This window comes from Rhinoraja longicauda, chromosome 5, assembly GCF_053455715.1.
Source record: "Rhinoraja longicauda isolate Sanriku21f chromosome 5, sRhiLon1.1, whole genome shotgun sequence".
NCBI lineage: Eukaryota > Metazoa > Chordata > Chondrichthyes > Rajiformes > Arhynchobatidae > Rhinoraja > Rhinoraja longicauda.
This window is the reverse complement of record NC_135957.1, coordinates 9,494,089-9,514,606: the sequence shown is the minus strand read 5'-3', so window position 1 is coordinate 9,514,606 and position 20,518 is coordinate 9,494,089. Positions and strand designations below refer to the sequence as shown.

At 50.3% G+C, this 20,518-nt stretch overlaps 1 protein-coding gene across 6 annotated transcripts in view; it reads right to left on the bottom strand.

Annotated features, from left to right (window-relative positions):
* Positions 1-179: 179 nt before the first annotated feature.
* The window catches only part of disp1 (dispatched homolog 1 (Drosophila)), a 217,613-nt gene continuing 197,274 nt past the window's right edge, over positions 180-20,518 (bottom strand). For all 6 annotated transcript variants that reach the window (XM_078398887.1, XM_078398886.1, XM_078398888.1 and 3 more), the window contains 5 exons: positions 19,100-19,223; positions 10,652-10,779; positions 9,080-9,177; positions 7,019-7,116; positions 180-4,249 (listed from right to left, as the gene is read on the bottom strand). In XM_078398887.1, the coding sequence (XP_078255013.1) occupies positions 1,514-4,249; positions 7,019-7,116; positions 9,080-9,177; positions 10,652-10,779; positions 19,100-19,223 (3,184 nt within the window). In that variant the 3' untranslated portion in view covers positions 180-1,513. The remainder of the gene's footprint in view (positions 4,250-7,018; positions 7,117-9,079; positions 9,178-10,651; positions 10,780-19,099; positions 19,224-20,518) is intronic.

The window sequence follows — 20,518 nt, the reverse complement described above, 5'->3', positions numbered from 1 at the left end:
TGGGTGGTAGGTGTAAGGAACGAGCTGCCGGAGAAAGTTGTTGAGGCAGGTACGATCGCAACATTTAAGAGGCCACCTTAGCAAATGGCTAAACACCTTCATGGAGCAAACACCGTGTGGGCGTCCTGGTGGAATATATTTGGATAAATTCACTGCTCTCCACGACACTCATACTTGTCAAATAGGAATATTTTGTTTAATAGCTGTCATAATTTTTTTTTAAATAGCATAAAGCATACATTAAGAATGCAAGTATTAAATTATTCTCCCAATATTCAACTTGGGTCATAAAGAACAAAATGAAAAGGGGAAGGAGACGGGCGCTGATTCAGAGATTTGATCATCAGTAGTTGATCCCAGTTTGTATACAAAAACCCCGCGTGTAAAAACCTGGCGTGGTCACAGTTCAAGGGGTAGGCGAGGAGGAGGAGAGAGTCGGGTCTATGGACGATACGCTGACGTTTGGTGTACTTGATTCACCATCTTATGGTTGGGGTTGGAGAGATTGGTGCCATGATCAAAGACTGGGGAGTTGGGTAATGATCCACTGGTCACATCGATCAACTGGACTGAGTATTGATAAGTAATTGTCCAGTTGGACAGGGCCGACACAGAGCAGTTACCATGGAGTGTCCCCACTCTCGGCTGATTCACAGGAGATGGGGGTCGGAGAGGAGAGACAGAGCGAGGTGACGTCCCCACTTCTCAATGTCAGGTCACGTGTACAAATACGATGGGCAAAGTACAAAGTGCTGGAGGAACTGCAGATGCAGAGATCTTGAACAAAACACAAAGTGCTGGAGGAACCCATCGGGTCAGGCAGCATCTGTGGAGCGAATGGGCAGACTTGGGTGTTTCAGGTTGGGACCCTTCTTCAGTCTGAAGAACGTCGTCTGTCCATTCCCTCCACAGATGCTGCCTGACCTGCTGAGTTTCTCCAGCAATTTGTGTTTTGCTCAAGATCTCTGCATCTGCAGTTTCTTGTGTCTACAAATATGGTGAGGTAAAGGTACCTTGAAGAGTGGCTGTGGTGCTGCAGCAAGCAAGGCTTTCAATGTACCTGCACCTCAACATACTCGTGCAGAAGACAATGAACTTGGCTCAACCTCGGGGATAGGGGACATAGCAGGGAGAGGGGGAGGGCAGGATGGCGGAGGTATGGATGGTCCTGGAGAGGGGGGAGATATGTAGGCTCCAGCTGAGGGGGGAAGGAGGACGTGTGGAGAGTCCCAGGCACTGTCTCCCTGTGCCCCCGGAGCCGGCTGGGTGCTGGTGCATGGCGGTGGGAGGGGCCGGGTCAGGAGCTCATGGAGTGCCAGGCGTGAATGTGGGTGAGGTGTTTGGGTGCTGGGCATGATGCAGCCAGGCCCACAGTAGGGATTGGCGTGAACCGGTATGGTGATGCTCTCGGGCAGAGGGACAGGGCATTGGGCGAGGTGTTGGAGGCACCGGGCAATGTGTCGGGGTGCTAGGAAAGGAGTTTTTGGTGTTGGGCATGGATGCAGGCGGGCGCTCAGTGCGGGTTGGCATGAACTCGTACGGTGACACTCTCGGGCAGAGGGCAGGGGCCCGGGTCTGTCCCTGCCGGTGCCGCTGGCTGGTAGGCTGGCGCGCGGGTGCCGTTGTAGAGCCGGCTGTCAGTGGCAGTGCCCGTCTCCTCCCCTGCACCTAGCGCCCGTCTCCCCTTGCCCACGGCCAGGGGCTCCAGCTCGTAACGCTCCGCCCGGGCCCCTCCGCCGCCCGGCGCGGGCTTGGCCTCCCAGCGGGCACCGTGCCCGCGGGCGGGAGCTGGGCAGGGCAGCGGCAGCTGTCCACAGGTGCCCTGCGGACCCAGGCAGCGGCACAGGCACTGGAAGAAGAAGGTGGCGAAGCCCCAGCTGATGCACATGATGAGCATCATGAAGGTGCCCAGCTGGGTGTAGGCCAGCACTGTGGAGGGCATCATCATGGCACCCGCCACAAAGCTGGTCAGGGCCGCCATAGCAATGGCCGAGCCCATGCGGCTGAGGGAGAAGACCACCCTGGCTTCACGGTCGGGCTCCGGCGCCAGCCGGTACGCCACGCCGTAGTGCACGGCAAAGTCAACGGCCAGGCCCACCGCCACCGAGATGGTGACGGACTCCAGTACGTTGAGCTCCCAGCCCAGCAGCACCAGCGAGCCCACGGTGACGAAGATGGTGCCGGCGATGGAAGCGATAGCATACAGGCTGATCACCAGGTTGCGGGTGGTGAGCAGCATGACGGCAAAGGCCACGGCCACCGAGAGCCCCATGGCCACCAGCGTGCCCCCCGACAGGCTGTCCTGCAGGTCGAAGAACTCCAGGCCGCTGACGAACCAGCCCCCGCGCAGGCCGACCGGCGCCCCCTCCAGCTCCCGCATCACCCAGGCGTCCACCTCCCGGTAGAAGCAGCTCATCTTCTCGTAGGCCAGCGTGAAGAGGTAGGTGCTCTGGAACTCCAGCACCATGGCACGGATGGTGTCGTTGGCATCGAAACGGGGGCCGGGCGTCTTGCTGTCGAGGTGGTAGCCCGTGCTGCGCTCCAGCTCCATGATGGCCCGCTTGATGCACAGCTCAAAGACCTCCTGGCGGTAGGGGAAGGGGGACTGGCTGCAGCAGGGGTAGGAGCCGGGCTCCTCACAGTCCTGGTTCTCCATCCACTGGCGGAAGGTCTCCACGAAGCAGCTGGTGAAGTCCTGCTCCTCCGTCTGCCAGTAGAAGGTCTGGTTGCGGAGGCGCTGGCAGAAGCGCAGGAGCCAGAGCTGGGAGGAGGGGCTGGCCACGTCGAAGGAGGGGTCCAGCTGCAGCGGGCCCTTGTTGTGGGGGTCCAGGGGGTCGCCCGCGTCCAGGGGCTCCACCCCCCACACCAGGGTGATGGGCATGTGCAGCTCCTCGCCGTGGTGCACCCGCTCGAAGATGAAGAGCCGGCGGAACTCTGCGTCATAGCGCTCAAAGGGGTGGGAGGAGCGGAAGACCTGGAACTCGGCCAGCTCCAGGGAGGGCAGCTTCATCTTGGGGTCGACGCACACGATGTAGGCACCGCCCAATGTCAGGGCCAGGAACCAGCACAGCCAGATGTAGCGGAACTTAATGACGATGCAGGGCAGCACCTTCTCGAAGAAGATGCGGGAGGCGTCGGAGGCAGCCGTCAGCAGTTGCTGCAGTCTGCCGGCCAGCCACATCACCCAGCTCTGCCCGTAGGCCCGGTGGCCTGGCCCCGAGCCCTCCCTGCACCGGAACAGGTGCAGCAGGTAACGTTCGTGCAGCACCACCACCGCCGGCAGCCACGTCACCATCAATACATAGTTGACCAGGATGGCAGTGCCCGCGTACACCCCGAAGCAGCGGATGGCCGTGATGTTGCTGACGTAGTTGGCGTAGAAGGCGGCGGCCGTGGTGAAGCTGGTGACGAACATGGAGAGGGCAGCGTGGTTGAGGGTGATGCCCATAGTCTCCACCAACTCGGCCGTCGGCTTGTCCAACTTGGTGTGGTTCCACACGTCACAGAGCACGAAGGCATCGTCTGCCCCGATCCCCACCAGGATGATGAGGGCAGTGAGGTTCATGAAGGGGAAGAACTTGAAGCCAAAGACGATGCGGTAGAGGAAGTAGGAGATGATGAGGGAGCTGATGATGGCGAACATGGTCATCAGGGTGATGAACATGGACCTGGTGTAGATGCACATGATCAGGAGCACGATGGCAATGGCAATGGCCGGATACGAGGTGTCCATCAGCAGGTAGTCCTGGAACAAGTTGTGCTTGATGCCAAACTCAATGCCCGCAATGGTGGTCACACCATCCGAGCAGTTCCATTTCTCAAAGTTGTCCAGGTAGATGTCCATCATGCTCTTGCCCCTCTCTGTGGGGATGAACAGCATGCTGTACTTTAATGCAGGGATGACGTAGTCCAGGGTCTGGGGGCTGAGGAAGTCCTTGTCCACCAGGTAGTGGAGGATCTGGTAGACGGCGTTGAACTTGGTGCACTTGCGGGGCACGGAGGTGCACTTGAGCTGGTCCTTGCGGCGGGTGGCCACGTCCCAGCAGTCGGGGCCCAGCGTCCCGTTGTGGTAGTACTTGACGCAGGAGCGCAGGAGCTTCAGCGTGTGCGCCACGTCCCGCTCCGTGATCTTCTGGCAGGACGAGCGGTTGTTGAGGATGGCGATGTAGTTACCCAGTGTCCAGCTGGGGCAGCAGGAGGCGGCTGTTGTCCTCTGGCAGAGGTCTCCAAACTGGAAGTGTGAGCGGATCTGCAACGGCACAAGACACGGTCAGGGATACAGCGTGGAAACAGGCCCTTCGACCCACACCGACCAGCAATCACCCTGTACACTAGTCCCAGTTTCACAACACACACAGTAGAGGTAATTAACACAAGCCAATGAACCGACAAACCAGAATCGAAGAATTCAAGAACAAACACTAGTTCCTCATAAGAAAAAGGCTGCAGGGAAGCATTGAATTTTAGTTTAGAGATACAGCATGGAAACAGGCCCTTCGGCCCATCAAGTCCACGCCAACCATCGATCACCTGTAATCCCACTTTCTCATCACTCCCTGCACACTAGGAGCATTTTACAGACACCAATTAATTTACAAACTTGCATGTCTGGAATGTGGGAGGAAACCAAAGCACCCGATCACAGGGAGAACGTACAAACTCCGCACAGACACTACCCACGGTCAGGATCAAACCAGCGTCTGTGAGGCAGCAGTTTTACTGCTGCACCACTGTGATGCCCTAAATACCGTTCACAAGAGACACAAGGAATTGCAGGTGATGGACTCAATAGACAATAGGTGCAGGAGTAGGCCATTCGGCCCTTTGAGCCAGCACCGCCATTCAATGTGAACATGGCTGATCATGACTCTGGAGCAAAGTGAATGTGGAATAACACAGAACTAGTGTGGACGGGTAATTGATGGTCGGCATGGACTCGGTGGGCCTAAGGGCTTGTTTTCGTGCTGTATAACTAAAGTAAAACTAATTCCATCGTTGCAGCCTTTCTCTAACGATGGACTAGCGTTTGTTTTTGAATGGGGGTTTGGTATAATCTTAAATACACCCCCTAGGAAAAGGTGGAGCGAATTCAGTGCGATCCCTCCAAAGTGGATCCATAAATGTTGAAAGTCTGCAGGACAGCAGTGAAGGAGCAAGGGGTTTATGGTGAATGGGATATTGTTACAATATCAAACTGACTTGCCAGTGGTCTACACACCAGCCCAAGTGAATGTCATGGTGGCACAGGGCCCCAGCACAGGCACGATGGGCAGGGTGGCTTGCTTTTGTGCAAGCTGCCCTTCACTTCATTACCTGAGCACAAAGCCCCCGCTCTTCCTACAGCCAGAGGTCTTTACTGAGAGTCTGGAGCAACAATCTCCTGAAGGTTGTGCAGAATCGGCGGTGGGAAGGAATGGTCGATGTTTTGGGACGAAACCTCACCAAGACCACGCGGGAGGTGGAGGCTCAAGGTGCGGCTGAAATGACAGAGACCCCACCACCCCCCTTCCTCCCCAGCTGAAGTTCAGTCCTTGGAGAACAAGCTCAAGGAGCTGAGTGGAAGGCTGATAGACAATAGACAATAGGTGCAGGAGGAGGCCATTCGGCCCTTCGAGCCAGCACCGCCATTCAATGTGATCATGGCTGATCATTCTCAATCAGTACCCCGTTCCTGCCTTCTCCCCATACCCCCTGACTCCGCTATCTTTAAGAGCTCTATCTAGCTCTCTCATGAATGCATTCAGACAATTGGCCTCCACTGCCTTCTGAGGCAGAGAATTCCACAGATTCACAACTCTGACTGAAAAAGTTTTTCCTCATCTCAGTTCTAAATGGCCTACCCCTTATTCTTAAACGGTGGCCCCTTGTTCTGGACTCCCCCAACATTGGGAACATGTTTCCTGCCTCTAACGTGTCCAACCCCTTAATAATCTTATACGTTTCGATAAGGTCCCCTCTCATCCTTCTAAATTCCAGTGTATACAAACCTAGTCGCTCCAGTCTTTCAACATATGACAGTCCCTCTGATGTTTCAGAGGGAGATCAGGGACTGCTGTGTTCTGTGTTTCTCCCAAGCACAGATCACCCCTGACTTACCTGACCCTGCTCACAAGCTGAGGGTTTCCCTGTTTATCACATGAAACATACAGAATCCCCCGGCAAGGGGAAAGGCAGCCGCACCTGGTTTGTGATTCATGTTTCGGGATGCACTGATGTGGGAGTTTTAGCTCACTCCTGCTCCCTGACCTGGAAAAATACTGCCCCTTATCTGCCCAGGGAATTTCCCTCTGCCATCTTGATGGTGATCTTAAAATCTCATTACAAACTGCATCACGTGTTGCATAACAGCTTGGTTTGGGAACAGCTCTGCCCAAGACGGCAAGAAATGGCAGAGTTGTAGATGTAGCCCAGTCCATCGCACAGACTAGACGCCCCACCATTATTGATTAAAGTCTTGTCCTATCCTGGTCATTCCTCCTCCTCCATGCTCCCGTCCGGCAGAAGGTACAGTAGCTTGAAAACATGCACCACCATACTCAGGAACTGCTTCTTCCCCTCTGTCACGGGAGTACTGAACAGTCCTTCCATGAGCTAGGGTACTGTCCGATTCACCTCCACCTCATTGTGGGCATCCGACTCTGTCTCTGGAACTGATGTGCTACAATGCGGAGAACTATATTCTGCATCCTGTATCTTCCCCTTTGCTCTACCTGTTATACTTCAGTTTGACTTGATTGTATTTATGTGTAATATCTGATCTGATTGGAGAGCATACAGAACAAAGCTTTACACTATATCGCGGTACACGTAACAGTAAGAAACTAAACCCCAAGGTGGCTCTGGACAAATTGTACTCAGTCGGTCATTCTCTCGCCGGCCTGATCCCCAACACCAGAGACTTCAATCAAGCTAACTACAGGAACGTACCCTCCTGCCCCACATGGGGTGTTAATGCTCTCAACCCCACTGCACCATCGTGACGTCAGTGCTTATGGTAAGGGAGTTAGCCTGTCCTTACCCTGGTGTTGTCGATATTGCACATAGATTTAATCGACTGGATTCGCCACATGTTCTCCCCGTCGGCTGAGGCAAACACCACCCGAGAATACCGGTCACCTTGAGGAGAAGAGAGCGAGAGGAGAACGGTTAGTCACCGGCTGCCGACAGCACTGGGTCGGAGGGGAGTCAGGATCCAGAGCTCCTCACTAAACCAGATAACACTGTGGATGTTTAATAGACAATAGACAATAGAAAATAGGTGCAGGAGAAGGCCATTCGGCCCTTCGAGCCAGCACCGCCATTCAATGTGATCATGGCTGATCATTCTCAATCAGTACCCCGTTCCTGCCTTCTCCCCATACCCCCTGACTCCGCTATCCTTAAGTTCTAATACTTAGCTCCAAACCATAATGTGAACTAAAGTAATCTTCACCGTTCCTTCAAAGTGACCAGGGAGTTGTTCCAGTGTAACTACAATGCTTTAGGAAAGGAATTCTCTCAACAAGGCAAGTGGCTTGAGGAATGGTTAATGGAGTTAAATGGAGATAAGTGCGAGGTGTGATTGTGCCACTTACAAATATGATTGAGCTTTTGTGAAGTGGTGACGAAAAAGGTTGATGAGGGCAAGACCGTTGATGTGTATATGGAGTTCAGCAAGGCATTTGATAGGTTTCTGCATGGTAGGCTGCTCTGGGAGATAGATGGCATGGGATCCAGGGAGAGCTAGCCAGCTGGCTAGAGAATTGGTTTCATGGAAGGAAGCAGAGGGTGATGGTGGATGTTCAGTGGATGTCCCTCTGTACACATAGATTCACCGCAAACCTCCCACTGAGTGTATGCTTTCGTCTCTGCCGCTCACGCCTGCCCTCCTCCCTCCACCAGAGTGGTTTCTGGCGATGATGGGCTGACCTGACAGGACATGACCCGACAACGTTCCGACACCAGGCACACGGAAATCTCTGTTATATTTGGCCTCCTTCCGAGTTTGGGACAGAGGATATCTGTCACAGGGAGCCGGAGAAGAAAGGGAACTGGTCATGTTAGACACAGCTACCAACTTCAGTGGGCACTGATACAGGTAATGACACTCTGGACCAAAGCCAGCTGTGGCCAACGAGGTGCTTGGACAAAGGCCAAGGAACTGCAGATGCTGGTTTACACCGAAGATAGACACAAGATGTTGGAGCAACTCAGCGGGTCAAGGCAGCATCTCTGGAGAAAAGGAATAGGTGACATTTTGGGTCGAGACCATCAGACTGAGAGTCAGAGGTCAGCAGAGACTGAGAGTCAGCAAAGGGGGAAACTGCAGATGATGGAACTTGAGCATAAAACACAGTGCTGGGGTAACTCAGAGGGTCAGGCAGCATCTGTGGGGTTGAAGAAAACTTTAAAACATACCACAAAGATCGGGCAAGGCAATCAAGGGTATACTTTATTTATGAGCTTTAAACACAGGTTAGACTCGACTGTTCCCTGAACAAAGATTCATGCGATCGGTACACAGTTTTTCCCTTTGATGTATGCAGTCAGAGAGTTGTGAATCTGTGGAATTCTCTGCCTCAGAAGGCAGTGGAGGCCAATTCTCTGAATGCATTCAAGAGAGAGCTGGATAGAGCTCTTAAGGATAGCGGAGTCAGGGGGTATGGGGAAAAGGCAGGAACGGGGTACTGATTGAGAATGATCAGCCATGATCACATTGAATGGCGGTGCTGGCTCGAAGGGCCGAATGGCCTCCTCCTGCACCTATTGTCTATTGATGTCTTGTTTACCTAGACAGATTTCACACAGGTACTAAACTATTTTTTCTTTCTTCAGAATGGTCTAAAATCATGTACCTCTGACAGGCACAGTTCAAGCCAACCCCCATAGAAACTAAACAAAGTTCTGTTACCCTTCTGACCTCTCACTTTTTTTTTACGATTGCCATTTACTCCTTCACAGTGGAGAACATGGATAGGCAAAGGTTGGGGCTGGGAAAGGTCCTGATGCGAAACGTCACCTATCCATGTTCTCCACCTATGCTGTCTGGCCCGCTGAGTTCACCCAGCCCTCTGTGTTGTGTGTGCCCACTGACACTTACTTGGAACGTCGCAGAAGAAACTGTCCTTGTGGAAATTCCACTCTGCCTGTCGCTTGTCCCTCTCGTATGGGTCGTCGGACCATCTGTCCTCTCGGTGGCTTTGCGTGGAAGCAGAGAAAATAAGCAGCAGTGTTAGAGGGGAGCCAGAGGCTGATGTGGCTCTCACCATTGTGTTCTGCAAACTGCAAGAGAATACACAGATGTGTCCCCCTGGTACACCCCATGTAGGGACAGGTGCACAGGCAGGCATGGATAAATAAAATGAGAACTCAGTAGAGGATTTTAAAGCTAGAAGAGCATAGGCTTAATGTGAGAGGGAAGAGATTTAAGAGGACCTCATAGCAACCTTTTCACTCACAGGGTAGTCTATATCTGGAACGAGCTGCCAGAGGAAGCTATAGAATTGCAATGTTTGAAAGACGTTTGGACAGATATGTGGATACAAAAGGTTTAGAGGGCTTTGGACCAAACGCAGGCAAATGGGACTAGCCCAGGATGCCAAGTTAGTTGGCATGCACAAGGTACACTTCTGTGCTGTACAGCTTTATGACTCAAAGTAACAATGTCTTTGAAGGGAAGTTTACTAATATCTCCAATATTGATTAGTAATTTGGCATTAAATTTGAGCAGAATATTAAATGTCTTGTACAAGGGTTCTTATTTAAAGCATGGAACAGATTGAGGACCACACAATTCATGTTCTTCCTCCGAGCTTTGGGTTTGCTGGCTTCCCCCTTTCCATAGATGCTTGACCACAATCCTCTCCGTTATAAGCAGTCCCGATACTTGTTGTGCTCGCAGATGGAATTTAATCCCGGGAGTGCCAGGTCATGTATACTGGGAAGTAAATGTGGTGGATGCATGTAGTAAGTGACAGAGTGCTGAGGCATGTTGATGGATCGAGGTATAGTGGTTCAAGTCCACAGTTCCCTGAAGTGGCAACGCACATAGACAAGGTGATGAAGAAAACATACTGCCTGGTAGTCTTCATAGGTCGGGGCATACAATATAATTGGGACATTACGTTGCAACTTTATAAAACACTATGCTACCACACTTATTGTGTGTGCAGTTCTGGTCGCCACACTGTGGGAAGGATGTGCTTGCAATGGAGAGAGTGCAGAGGAGATTCACCAGGTTTTTAAAATTATTAGAGAACTTTGGTTACGAGGAGAGATTGGATAGACTAGGTTTGTATTCCCTGGAGTGAAGGAGGCTAAACAGGGTGACCTAATAGAGGAATATAAAAATTATGAGGCTCAGATAAGGTAGAACGGCACAGCGCAAGAACCACAATGTCAGTGCCGAACATGATATCAAGGCCATCACATATCTGCCTGCACGTGACCCATATTCTTTAATTCCCGGCATACCCATTTGTCTATTAAAAGCTGCTGAAATGTCACTATCACCCTCTGCGTAAAATGGTTGGCCCACACATCTCCTTTAAACGGAGAACATATTCCCAGTCTAGGTGCAAATGCATCTTTCTGGATGAGACGGCTCCATTGTTCTGAACCATTACAGTGGCCCCAGACAGCTCCGATCCAAACCCCACTGTAATGGACTCACCTCTTGGCTTGCTCCTCTGCATATTTGAAGGGATAGTTTGCCAGCGTTGCTTGATATCCTGTGTTTTTCACCATGTTATTCCAGGTGATCAACCTCTGGCCAATTGCCGTTCCTCTGGGCTCAAACCCCTGGAAACAATTCACAGAAAAACATCACCCGCCGGCCAGGGGACACCTCACCCAGTCGTCACGACGCAAACTCCAGCGACGAGTGTCAACAGGAATGCCCTGTTACGTCCACCCCCTCCCCATCACTCCCTGTGCCACGGGGCGAGGCCACTCTCAGCTCACTCAGCTCAATGGCCAATGTGTGCAGAGGGAGGATGGGTGAGGAGCCCTGTGCAGGAGGGAAGTCATTGCAAACTGGACAATTTGGATGGAGTGTGCTCTCTGTTGTAATATTTGAACCCCTGTCCGCATCCAGAACGAGCTGCCAGAGGAAGCTACATGAATGGATAAAGTTTAATTCAGTTTAGTTTATGATTGCCATGTGTATCGAGGCAGAGTGAAAAGCTTTATGTGACTACTAGTCAAAGAAAAGACTATACATGATTACAATTAGTCATCGACAGTGCACAGATACTAGATAAAGGGTACAACATTTAGTGCAGGATAAAGGTTGATAAAGTCCAATTAAAGATAGTTCAAAGGTCTCCAATGAAGAACATGGGAGGTACTCTCTAGCCGAGATTCCATATAGTTATCGTTTAGAGATACAGCCTGGAAACAGGTCCTATGGCCCACCAAGACCATGCTAACCATCGATCACCCTTTCACACTAGTTCTATGTTATCCCACTTCCTCATCCCTTCCTTCTACACGAGGGACAATTTACAGAGGCCAATTAACCTTCAAAGCTACTCGTCTTGGAGATGTGGGAGGAAACCAAAGCACCCAGAGGAAACCCATACGGTCACAGGGAGAACGTGCAAACGTTACACAGACAGCACCCGAGGTCAAGATTGAATGCGGGTCTTTCTGGTGCTGTAAGGCAGCAGCTCTGCCTGCTGTGTCAGTGTGCCGCCCATCTATGAAAGGCATTTGGACAGATATGAAGGGCATTTGGATTGGAAGGGTTTAGAGGGATATGGTCCAAATGCAGGCAAGTAGGAATAGCCAGAATGTCAACTTGGTCGGCATGGATGAGGTGGGCCGAAGGGCCTGTTTCGGTGCTGAATCGCTCTTTGACTCTAGGTGAATGTGAGGTTGAAGGCAGTGTGAACAAACCACGTGATCATGGACTGTCCGGCCACTGAGCCTGATTTGTGTTTTTAACCCAGCATCAATAAACAGTTTTTCACTTGGCTACTGCAGCCACTGCTGCTTGAGTCAGCCCCTGCCACATGCTGCCAATGTTTGGAATAAACTGGCAAACACTGTATCCCTGTACACTGACACCAGACCAGGGCATCGAGTGCTGACACAGAGTACAGAGGGCATTTAAGTTATGCAAACCATTCTCAAAACTGCTGACACAATGAACTGCAGATGCTGGAATCGTGAGCAAAACACACATTGCTGGGGAGCTCAGCGGGTCAGGCAGCATCTGTGGAGGGAATGGACAGTCGACGTTTCGGGTCCAGACCCTTCTTCAAGCTGATAGAGTGGGGGGAGGACGATGGAGAAGAATGGCGGGGGCAGAACAAAGCCTGGCAAGTGATGGGTGGATGCAGGTGAGGGGTGATAGGCAGAAGGGTGGAGTACATGACAAAAGCTGGAGGTGAATAAGAGACAAAAGAGTGTGAGATAAGGAGAGAAGAGGAGGAGGAGTGGAATGTAAAGCTGGAGGGAGGGATAGGCTGGAGGGTGCAACCTCATGCCATTGTTCAGAGATAGTTTCAATAGCAGGCTGTGTCTTGTGATTCTCTCCTGTTGCAATATCTGCAGCCTCCTGCCGGTGGTGCTCTCTCACACACACGGCCAGGGATGTGTGATCGGTCAAGTTAGTTCAGTTGAGCGATACAGCACGGAAATGGAGTCCACGCTGACCGTCGATCACCCATTCACACTCGTTCAAAGTTACCCCACTTTCTCGTCCACCCCCTCCACACTTGGGGCAATTCACAGAGGCCAGTTAACCTACAAACCTGCACGTCTTTGAGATGTGGGAGGAAACCGGAGCACCCGGAGGAAACCCACAAGTTCACAGGGAGAACGTGCAAACTCCACACTAACAGCAGCAGTGGTCGGGATTAAACCCTTTTCCCTCACTGTGAGGAAGCGGCTCTACCAGCTGTGTAACTGTGCCACCTGCATTTGGGGAAGATAAATGATGTACAGAGACACAAGGAACCGCAGATGCTGGAATCTGGAGCAAAATGCAAAGTGCTGGAGTAACTGGGTCAGGCAGCATCGAAGGAGGGAATTATCAGGCGACGTCTTGGGTCGGGACTCTTCTTCAGATTGATATATAGGTATTCTGCTCTAATGTGTGTTTCCATAGCACAAATTGGGTATTACACAACTGATGAAGAGTCATAGAGTCATTGAATGATACAGTGTGGAAACAGGCGTTTGGCCCAACTTGCCCACACCGGCCAACATGTCCCAGCTACACTAGTCCCACCTGCCTGCGCTTGGTCCATATCCCTCCAAACCTGTCCTATCCATGTACCTGTCTAACAGTTTCTTAAACGTTGGGATAGTCCTAGCCTCAACTACCTCATCTGGCTGCTTGTTCCATACACCCACCACCCTTTGTGTGAAAATGTTACCCCTCAGATTCCTATTAAATCTTTTCCCCTTGAACCTATGTCCTCTGTCCTCGGTTCCCCTACTCTGGGCAAGAGACCCGATCTATTCCTCTCATGATTTTATACACCTCTATAAGATCACCCCTGATCCTCCTGCGCTCCAAGGAATAGAGTCCCAGCCTACTCAACCTCTCCCTACAGCTCACCCCCTCCAGTCCTGGTAACATCCTCGTAAATTTTTGAAGCCTTTCAAGCTTGACAATATCTTTCCTATAACATGGTGCCCAGAACTGAACACAGTATTCTAAATGCGGTCTCACCAACGTCTTATACAACTGCAACTTAACCTCCCAACTTCTGTACTTAATAGAGGGAACACTATTTGAATCGCACCGGCCAACATGTCCCAGCTACACTAGTCCCACCTGCCTGCGCTTGGTCCATATCCCTCCAAACCTGTCCTATCCATGTACCTGTCTAACAGTTTGGTTATAATGCAATTGTAATCAGGAACTATAGAACAAATTTAAAAGTTACTTTGAAAATTGACAAGCAGAGAAAAAAAGCTGTCTTGCAAAAACAAAATTCGAGAGTTTCTATGTAGCCTCCATACAGCAATCAGACCTCATTGTCCATTAAGAACACAGTCAGTTAGTTTCATCGCCAGTGGCCACTGAAACCAACAAGCAATCGCTTCTCGATACTTGTGCAACGATACTCTATCAAATGGAAGGAGCTCATGTTGTCGACCCTCTCGTGGTGAGCCCTGTCAACTGACCTCACTCAGTCAGGCGAACCACAACAAACAGACAGCAGAAGCAGCTTCATACCTTCTGCTGCCTCAAACGCAAAAAGAAGATCAAACGGAACATATAACCTTTAGTGTTTCTAGCTTGCATTATGAAAATAAACTTAAAGCTATTAAAAAGACCTCGAATTTTTAACATCCTGCATAGAAAATAACTTATTGCAAATCTGAAACTCATTAATACAATTGTTTTTCTGATGAGAAATGGTTGACGGGTGGGCAGGATCGGCTACTCAATATGCCAGCGTATAGACTTGTCAGGCTAGACAGAGGGGGGTGTAAAAGGGGAGAGTTTGGAACTGTTAGTCAAAGGTCGCTCTGCTTAGGTACTGAGGAAATATATTCTATACGGCTCCTGAAATGAGGCCGCAGAAATAACAAACAAACAGATACGTCGGCAGGATGATAATGAAAGGATGATAATTATACTGGGGATTTCAATGTCCCAATTATTATTTGGGATTTCTTTAATGTTTAGCACATCTCCAGGGCATCCCCAGTCTCACATAACAGAGTAATCCATACTCCCTGCTACTTGATGTTCACCTGTTTTCTGACCACAGGTCCTCAACTTGAAACATTTCTCTCTCTCAACAGATGCTGCACCACCTGCTCACTGGTTCCACCATTTTGTTTTTGTTTCAGATTTCCAGCAACAGCAGGATTTCAGAAAGCAACCATTTGTGCCCTTGACTGCATGCTGGATGGCAATCCAGTTAGCAGCAGCAGGTGGCAGACTTATTTCCTTGAAAATAGACACAAAAAGCTGGAGCCCATTGAGTTACTTCAGTTTTGTGCTTATCTTCAGTGCAAACTAGCATCTGCAATTCCTTCCTACATAGTATTATTTCCTTTACATTTGTGGACTTTGGATAGCGATCTCTCCACCAATGGAAATAATCTCTGTCTCAGATACAGGGATCTAGCAAGCACATTGACGATGCACTTGTGTGCAAAGCCACAGGAAGGGTGGCCCATCAGGCTGTTTTATGGCAGTGGGGAGTTAAACACAAAGTGCTGGAGTAACTCAGCAGGTCTGGCAGCATCACTGGAGAACATGGATAGGTGATGTTTTGGGTCTCGATGGAGTTTGTACGTTCTCCCTGTGACCGTGTGGGTTTTCTTCGGGTGTTCCGGTTTCCTCCCATATACCAGAGACGTGCAGGTTTGTAGGTTAATTGTCTTCTGTAAATTGTCTCGAGTGTGTTGGATAGAACGAGTGTGTGGGTGATCGCTGGTCAGTGTGGACATTGTATTTCTAAACTAAACTAAATAAATCAAACTGAAGAAGGGTCCCGACCCAAAACGTCACCTATCCATGTTCTCCAGAGATGCTGTCTGACGTGCTGAGTTACTCCAGCACTTTGTGTCCTTTTGCATTTTAACCAGCATCCGCGCTTGCTTTTTCCTACAAGTCCTGAGAAACTCGGTGGGTCAGGCAGCATCTGTGGAGAGAATGGACAGACGATGTTTCAGGTCGGGATACTTCATCAGACTCGTTCAGATTGTGCTGGTTGTGGGGAACGTTGGCCACTGCACCGCGGGGGGTCCCAGTTTCTCTAAGGACCCTGGAGTGGGATATGAGTGTGTGCTGCTGTAGACAGGTGTGCCCTCAGTATCAGATTGTATTCGGAGGACAAGAACATGACTTGTGCAAAATATCACTCCCTTGCTGAGAAAGGGCAGAGTTTGACTCTGATGTGAACAAGCGGCAACTGCTTTTTCAAAATCTAACCCTCTGTGTGTACCCAGCTGTGAGCTGACATGGCATCAGCTGCTCCTAAATATATCATTTTACAGTCTCGCCCGTCGAACTGAAGCAACAGCGTTCTAATTACTCCGTGCTGAGTGACGGATCTCCTCAAGCACTGTGCATCAGATCTTGGAACAAGCAATGCAAAGTCACAATGCATCTGATCCTGCTGCTCATTCTTGCTTGGGTTTGCAGACTTGTATATCACTCCTGCACCTCACCAGTATCTAAGCTGGTCCCTTTTGCCTGTGTTCACTGCTTTCCTAGTCAGCCTGGCTGGGGATTTCTTCCAATACCTACCCCTCCACCCAATCATGGGGTTAGAGAGCTGCATAGGATAGAAACTGGGCCTTGGGCTCGCCTGGTCCAGGCCAACCAAGTTGGCTTACTGCACTAGTTCCAATCACCTGCATTTGGCACATATTCCTCCAAACACTTTAGACTCTAGAGATACAACATGGAAACAGGCTCTTTGTCCCACTAAGTACACACCTACCAGTGATCACCCCATACACCAACCTACTCACACTAGGGATAATTTTACAACTTACCAAGGTCAACTAACCTACAAACCTGCAAGTCTTTGGAGTGTGAAAGGAAACCGGAGCACCCGGAAAAACCCCACGGTGTCACAGGGAGAACGTACAAACTCCATACATTCAGCACCCATAGTCAGGGTCGAACCTGGGTCTCTGGCGCTGTGAGGCAGCAACTCTACCGCTGCCCCCCCCCTCCCCCCCGATGGACCTATCCATAAAGCTGTCCAAATGTCTTCTAAAAGTCGTAATTGTATCTGCTTCTATAGCTTCCTCTGGCAGCTAATTCCAGATACAGATTACCCTCTGATTGAAAACCTTGCCCCTGAGGTCCCTCTTAAATCTCTCCCCTCTTACCTTAAGGCTGCGCTCTCTAGTTTTAGAATTCACTAGCCTGGGGAAAAGACTGTGAGCGTTCACTTCATTCATGCCCCTCATGATCTGGTACACATTATATGTAGCTTTGTCTGGCAGCCCAAGAAGTGGATTTCTCCCAATACTCCGACCTGATTGTAGCCATGTATTATCTTGTCTGGTTCGCGTTCCCGGTCAGTTGGTTGATAATAATCAGAGTCGGCACAGACTTCACTTATCCGTAGTTTATTAGAGATCTCGTAGACAGGTTTCTAAGAGCACACACAGAGTCGCGGACTCCAGGGCCAGTGGAAACGTGTCACACCTAGAATTAAGCCCACTTTTTCTCCTCTGAAGACGAGCTGGAACATTCTGCGGTTTGGGCTACTGATTACTACTAGCTTTAGCAAGTTCAGCATTTTTGTGATTACGTAGCCTCAAGCAGGTGAGAGATTGAGAGAGAGAGAGAGAGAGAGAGAGAGAGAGAGAGAGAGAGAGAGAGAGAGAGAGAGAGCCTCAAGCATGTGATTTAACCTAGCACACAATGTTGCAAAGCCCATGCAAAGTCCAGTGGCCCAAGCAAACAATTAAGATAGATCTGGCTCTGCGTTCCTCATCTCCACAATCTGATTTGATGAGAAAGCGCACAACAAAAGCTTTTCACTGTATCTAAGTACATGTGACAATAATAAACCACAACCTTAGAGTACCACCCTGAGCTCATGGTGCACGTATCCAAACCAGGAGGAAACTTGTTTCAGGAGGGCAGTAAGAGGTCAACTCTTTGGACGATAACTGAAGTGGACAGAATTAGGACCAAGGCTGCAAAATACACCAAAACAAAGGGGGCTGAAGGGATCAAAGAGAGAGGTGCGTTTTATGGGGAGAGATGGAGAGAACCGTGTTGTGGCCCAGGATTCTTGTTTGGCATTGATTCTGCAGAGAATCTACATCAACACAGTGGAGCAAGCGGGCTTAGTGTCACATCTGCAAGAACCACCCACCGAGGTGACGAATTGAGTTTGGATTCCACAGATGACAAATGGATTTCAATGTCAGTAGGCAGGAAAGGGCCCACACCAGAACACGCTAAAGGGGTGGGGGAAGAGATGTACTTGGAAGAGCAGGGGGATGCTGAGCCTGTGTGTACAGTGGGCACCTTGCTGTGATTTACTCGTTTTTTCGCACGTGGGTGTTCCTGGCAAGTACCTTGTCCGCCACACCTCCGCGCCCTGACAGGATGCGTGAACCGCCTTCTGCATCCACTACAAAGGTGTGACCAAAGGTGCAAGGGCACCAGCATAATCAAGGACCAGTCTCATCCCGGTCACTGAATCAAGGACCAATCTTACCCCGATCACTCCCTCTTCTCCCCTCCCGCATCAGGCAAGGGGTACAGATGTTTGAAAAGGCACACCTCCAGATTTAGGAACAGTTTCTTCCCGGCAGTTATCAAGCAACTGAACCGTCCTCTCATCAGCTAGAGGGCGGTCCTGACCTCCTATCTACCTCATTAGAGATCTTTGAATTATCTTTAATCGGACTTTATCTTGCACTAAACGTTATTCCCTTTATCCTGTATCTGTGCACTGTGGGCGGCTTGATTGTAATCATGTTTCGTCTTTTCTTTGACTGGAAAGCACACAACAAAAATCTTTTCACTGTACCTCGGTACACATGGCAATAATAAACTCAACTAAACAAACTAAACCAAGTGGTTCGCCCGGCTGTGAGACCCATACTGGCGAACACGGCAGATTCCATCCCGGGGACCTTGGTGAAACTACTGTTCTTTTTTACCAGATTGTTTTGGCATCATCACCGCCGAGAGGAGATCTTTTCAAATAATTGCAGCTTATTTTAATTAACTGCTGATCAGAACGTGGGTGAATAAAGTGGGATTAGTGTAAGATCAACATAACCGGAGGGCTTGTGAGTTCAAAGCTGAGGTCAGGAAATCTATGTGTTGATACACAATATAGATAGTTAATATTCAAAAAGATAATGTGCTGGAGTATCTCGGCGGATTAGGCAGCATCTCTGGAGTAGGTGGCATTTCAGGTCGAGACCCTTCTTCAGTTCAATAGATCAAGAACACAAAGTGCTGAGGTAACTCAGCGGGTCATGCAGCATCTCTGGAGATTGTGGATAGGTGACATTTTGGGTCGGGTACCTTTTTCAGGTCAGTAGTTTCTGATATCAGTGATATTAAGGGAGAGGGGAAGTGATTGAGGTGGAAGATGGGCCCTGATGTTGACAGGCGCGGGGCGTGTAGTCATTCCCCTGGGAAACGCGAGGCACTCACCAGCAGTGGGTCAGAGAAGTCTGGAAGATCTGGCACCAGGATCCCGACCAAGGCACATATCACTATCAGCACCGTGCAGAAGCCCAGCACCACCACCGGCCAGTCCGCGATCAGAGCCGCGTAGCTGCAAGTAGGAAACACCGGCCGCACGTCACACACACCTCTGCCGCCTGGAGTACAGCAGACCCAAGTCCTCGGCTGTGCCCATCATTCAAGTATTACCTGCTCTATCCCCTCTCTTTCTGCTGCCCACCCCCCACCGCGATACGCACACAGTTTACTTCAGAGATAAAGCGCGGATACAGGCCCATCGAGTCCACGCCGACCAACAATCACCCCGCATACCAGCACTATCCTAAACAGCAGGGACAATTTACAGTTTTGTTTTAACCAAAGCCAATTAACCTACAAACCCGCACGTCTTTGGAGTGTGTGAGGAAACCGGAGCACCCGGATAAAACCCACGCGGTCACAGGGACAACATAAACACCGTTCAGACAGCACCCAAGGACAGGATGGAAGCCGGGTCTCTAGCGCTGTAAAACCCTGGGTAGACCCACCTTTCAAATGGTGGCCCCCACCTGATTCTCCCACCATCTCCTACCCCCTCACCCTGCTTCTTTCCCTTCCTCTGTATATTCATCTCACATCCCCAAGTCCCATATTTCCATTAAAAGACACAAAGTGCAGGAGTAACTCAGCAGGTCAGGCAGCATCTCTGGAGAACACGCATAGGTGACGTTTTGGGTCAGCTCCCTTCTTCAGACCGGAAACATGACCTATCCATGTTCCTAGAGATGCTGCCTGGCCCACAGACTTATTCCAGCACTGTATGTCTTTTTTTGTAAAGGTAGTACATCTGCAGTTCCTTCTGTCCCCACATTTCCATTTATCCTCCCGCTTTGTCCCTTTCCACCCATATCCCTCCAACTGCCTTTATTTTTGATTCCTTCTCCTCTCTCCTTATCCAACATCCTTTTCATCTCCAGCATTTGTCACTTACTCCAGCCATCTGCAAATCTGTCCCGCCCCCACCATACCACCTCTGCATCCACCTATCGCTTGTCAGGCTTTGTCCCACCTCTATTTCTCTTCCAGCTTTCTCCCCCCCTACTCCATCTGCCTGAAGAAGGGCTCCGACCAAAATACTGTCCCCCCATTCCCCCTCCACTGCCTAACCCTCTGAGTTCTTCCAGCACTGTGTGTTTTACTCAAGATTGCACCACAGGTAGTCCCTTGTGTCTCCATGTCTAATACTGGCCTGCTCGGAAAGATCCTAGTCTTGAATCCTAATCTCCCGTTACTTTAGAGCTCGATAAGAAGGATGCCATTAAGCTGGAAAGAGTGCAGAGATTTATTGCAGGACCCGAGGGCCCTGGGAGCCATGGGAGCCATGGGGAGAGGTTGGGCGGGCTAGGA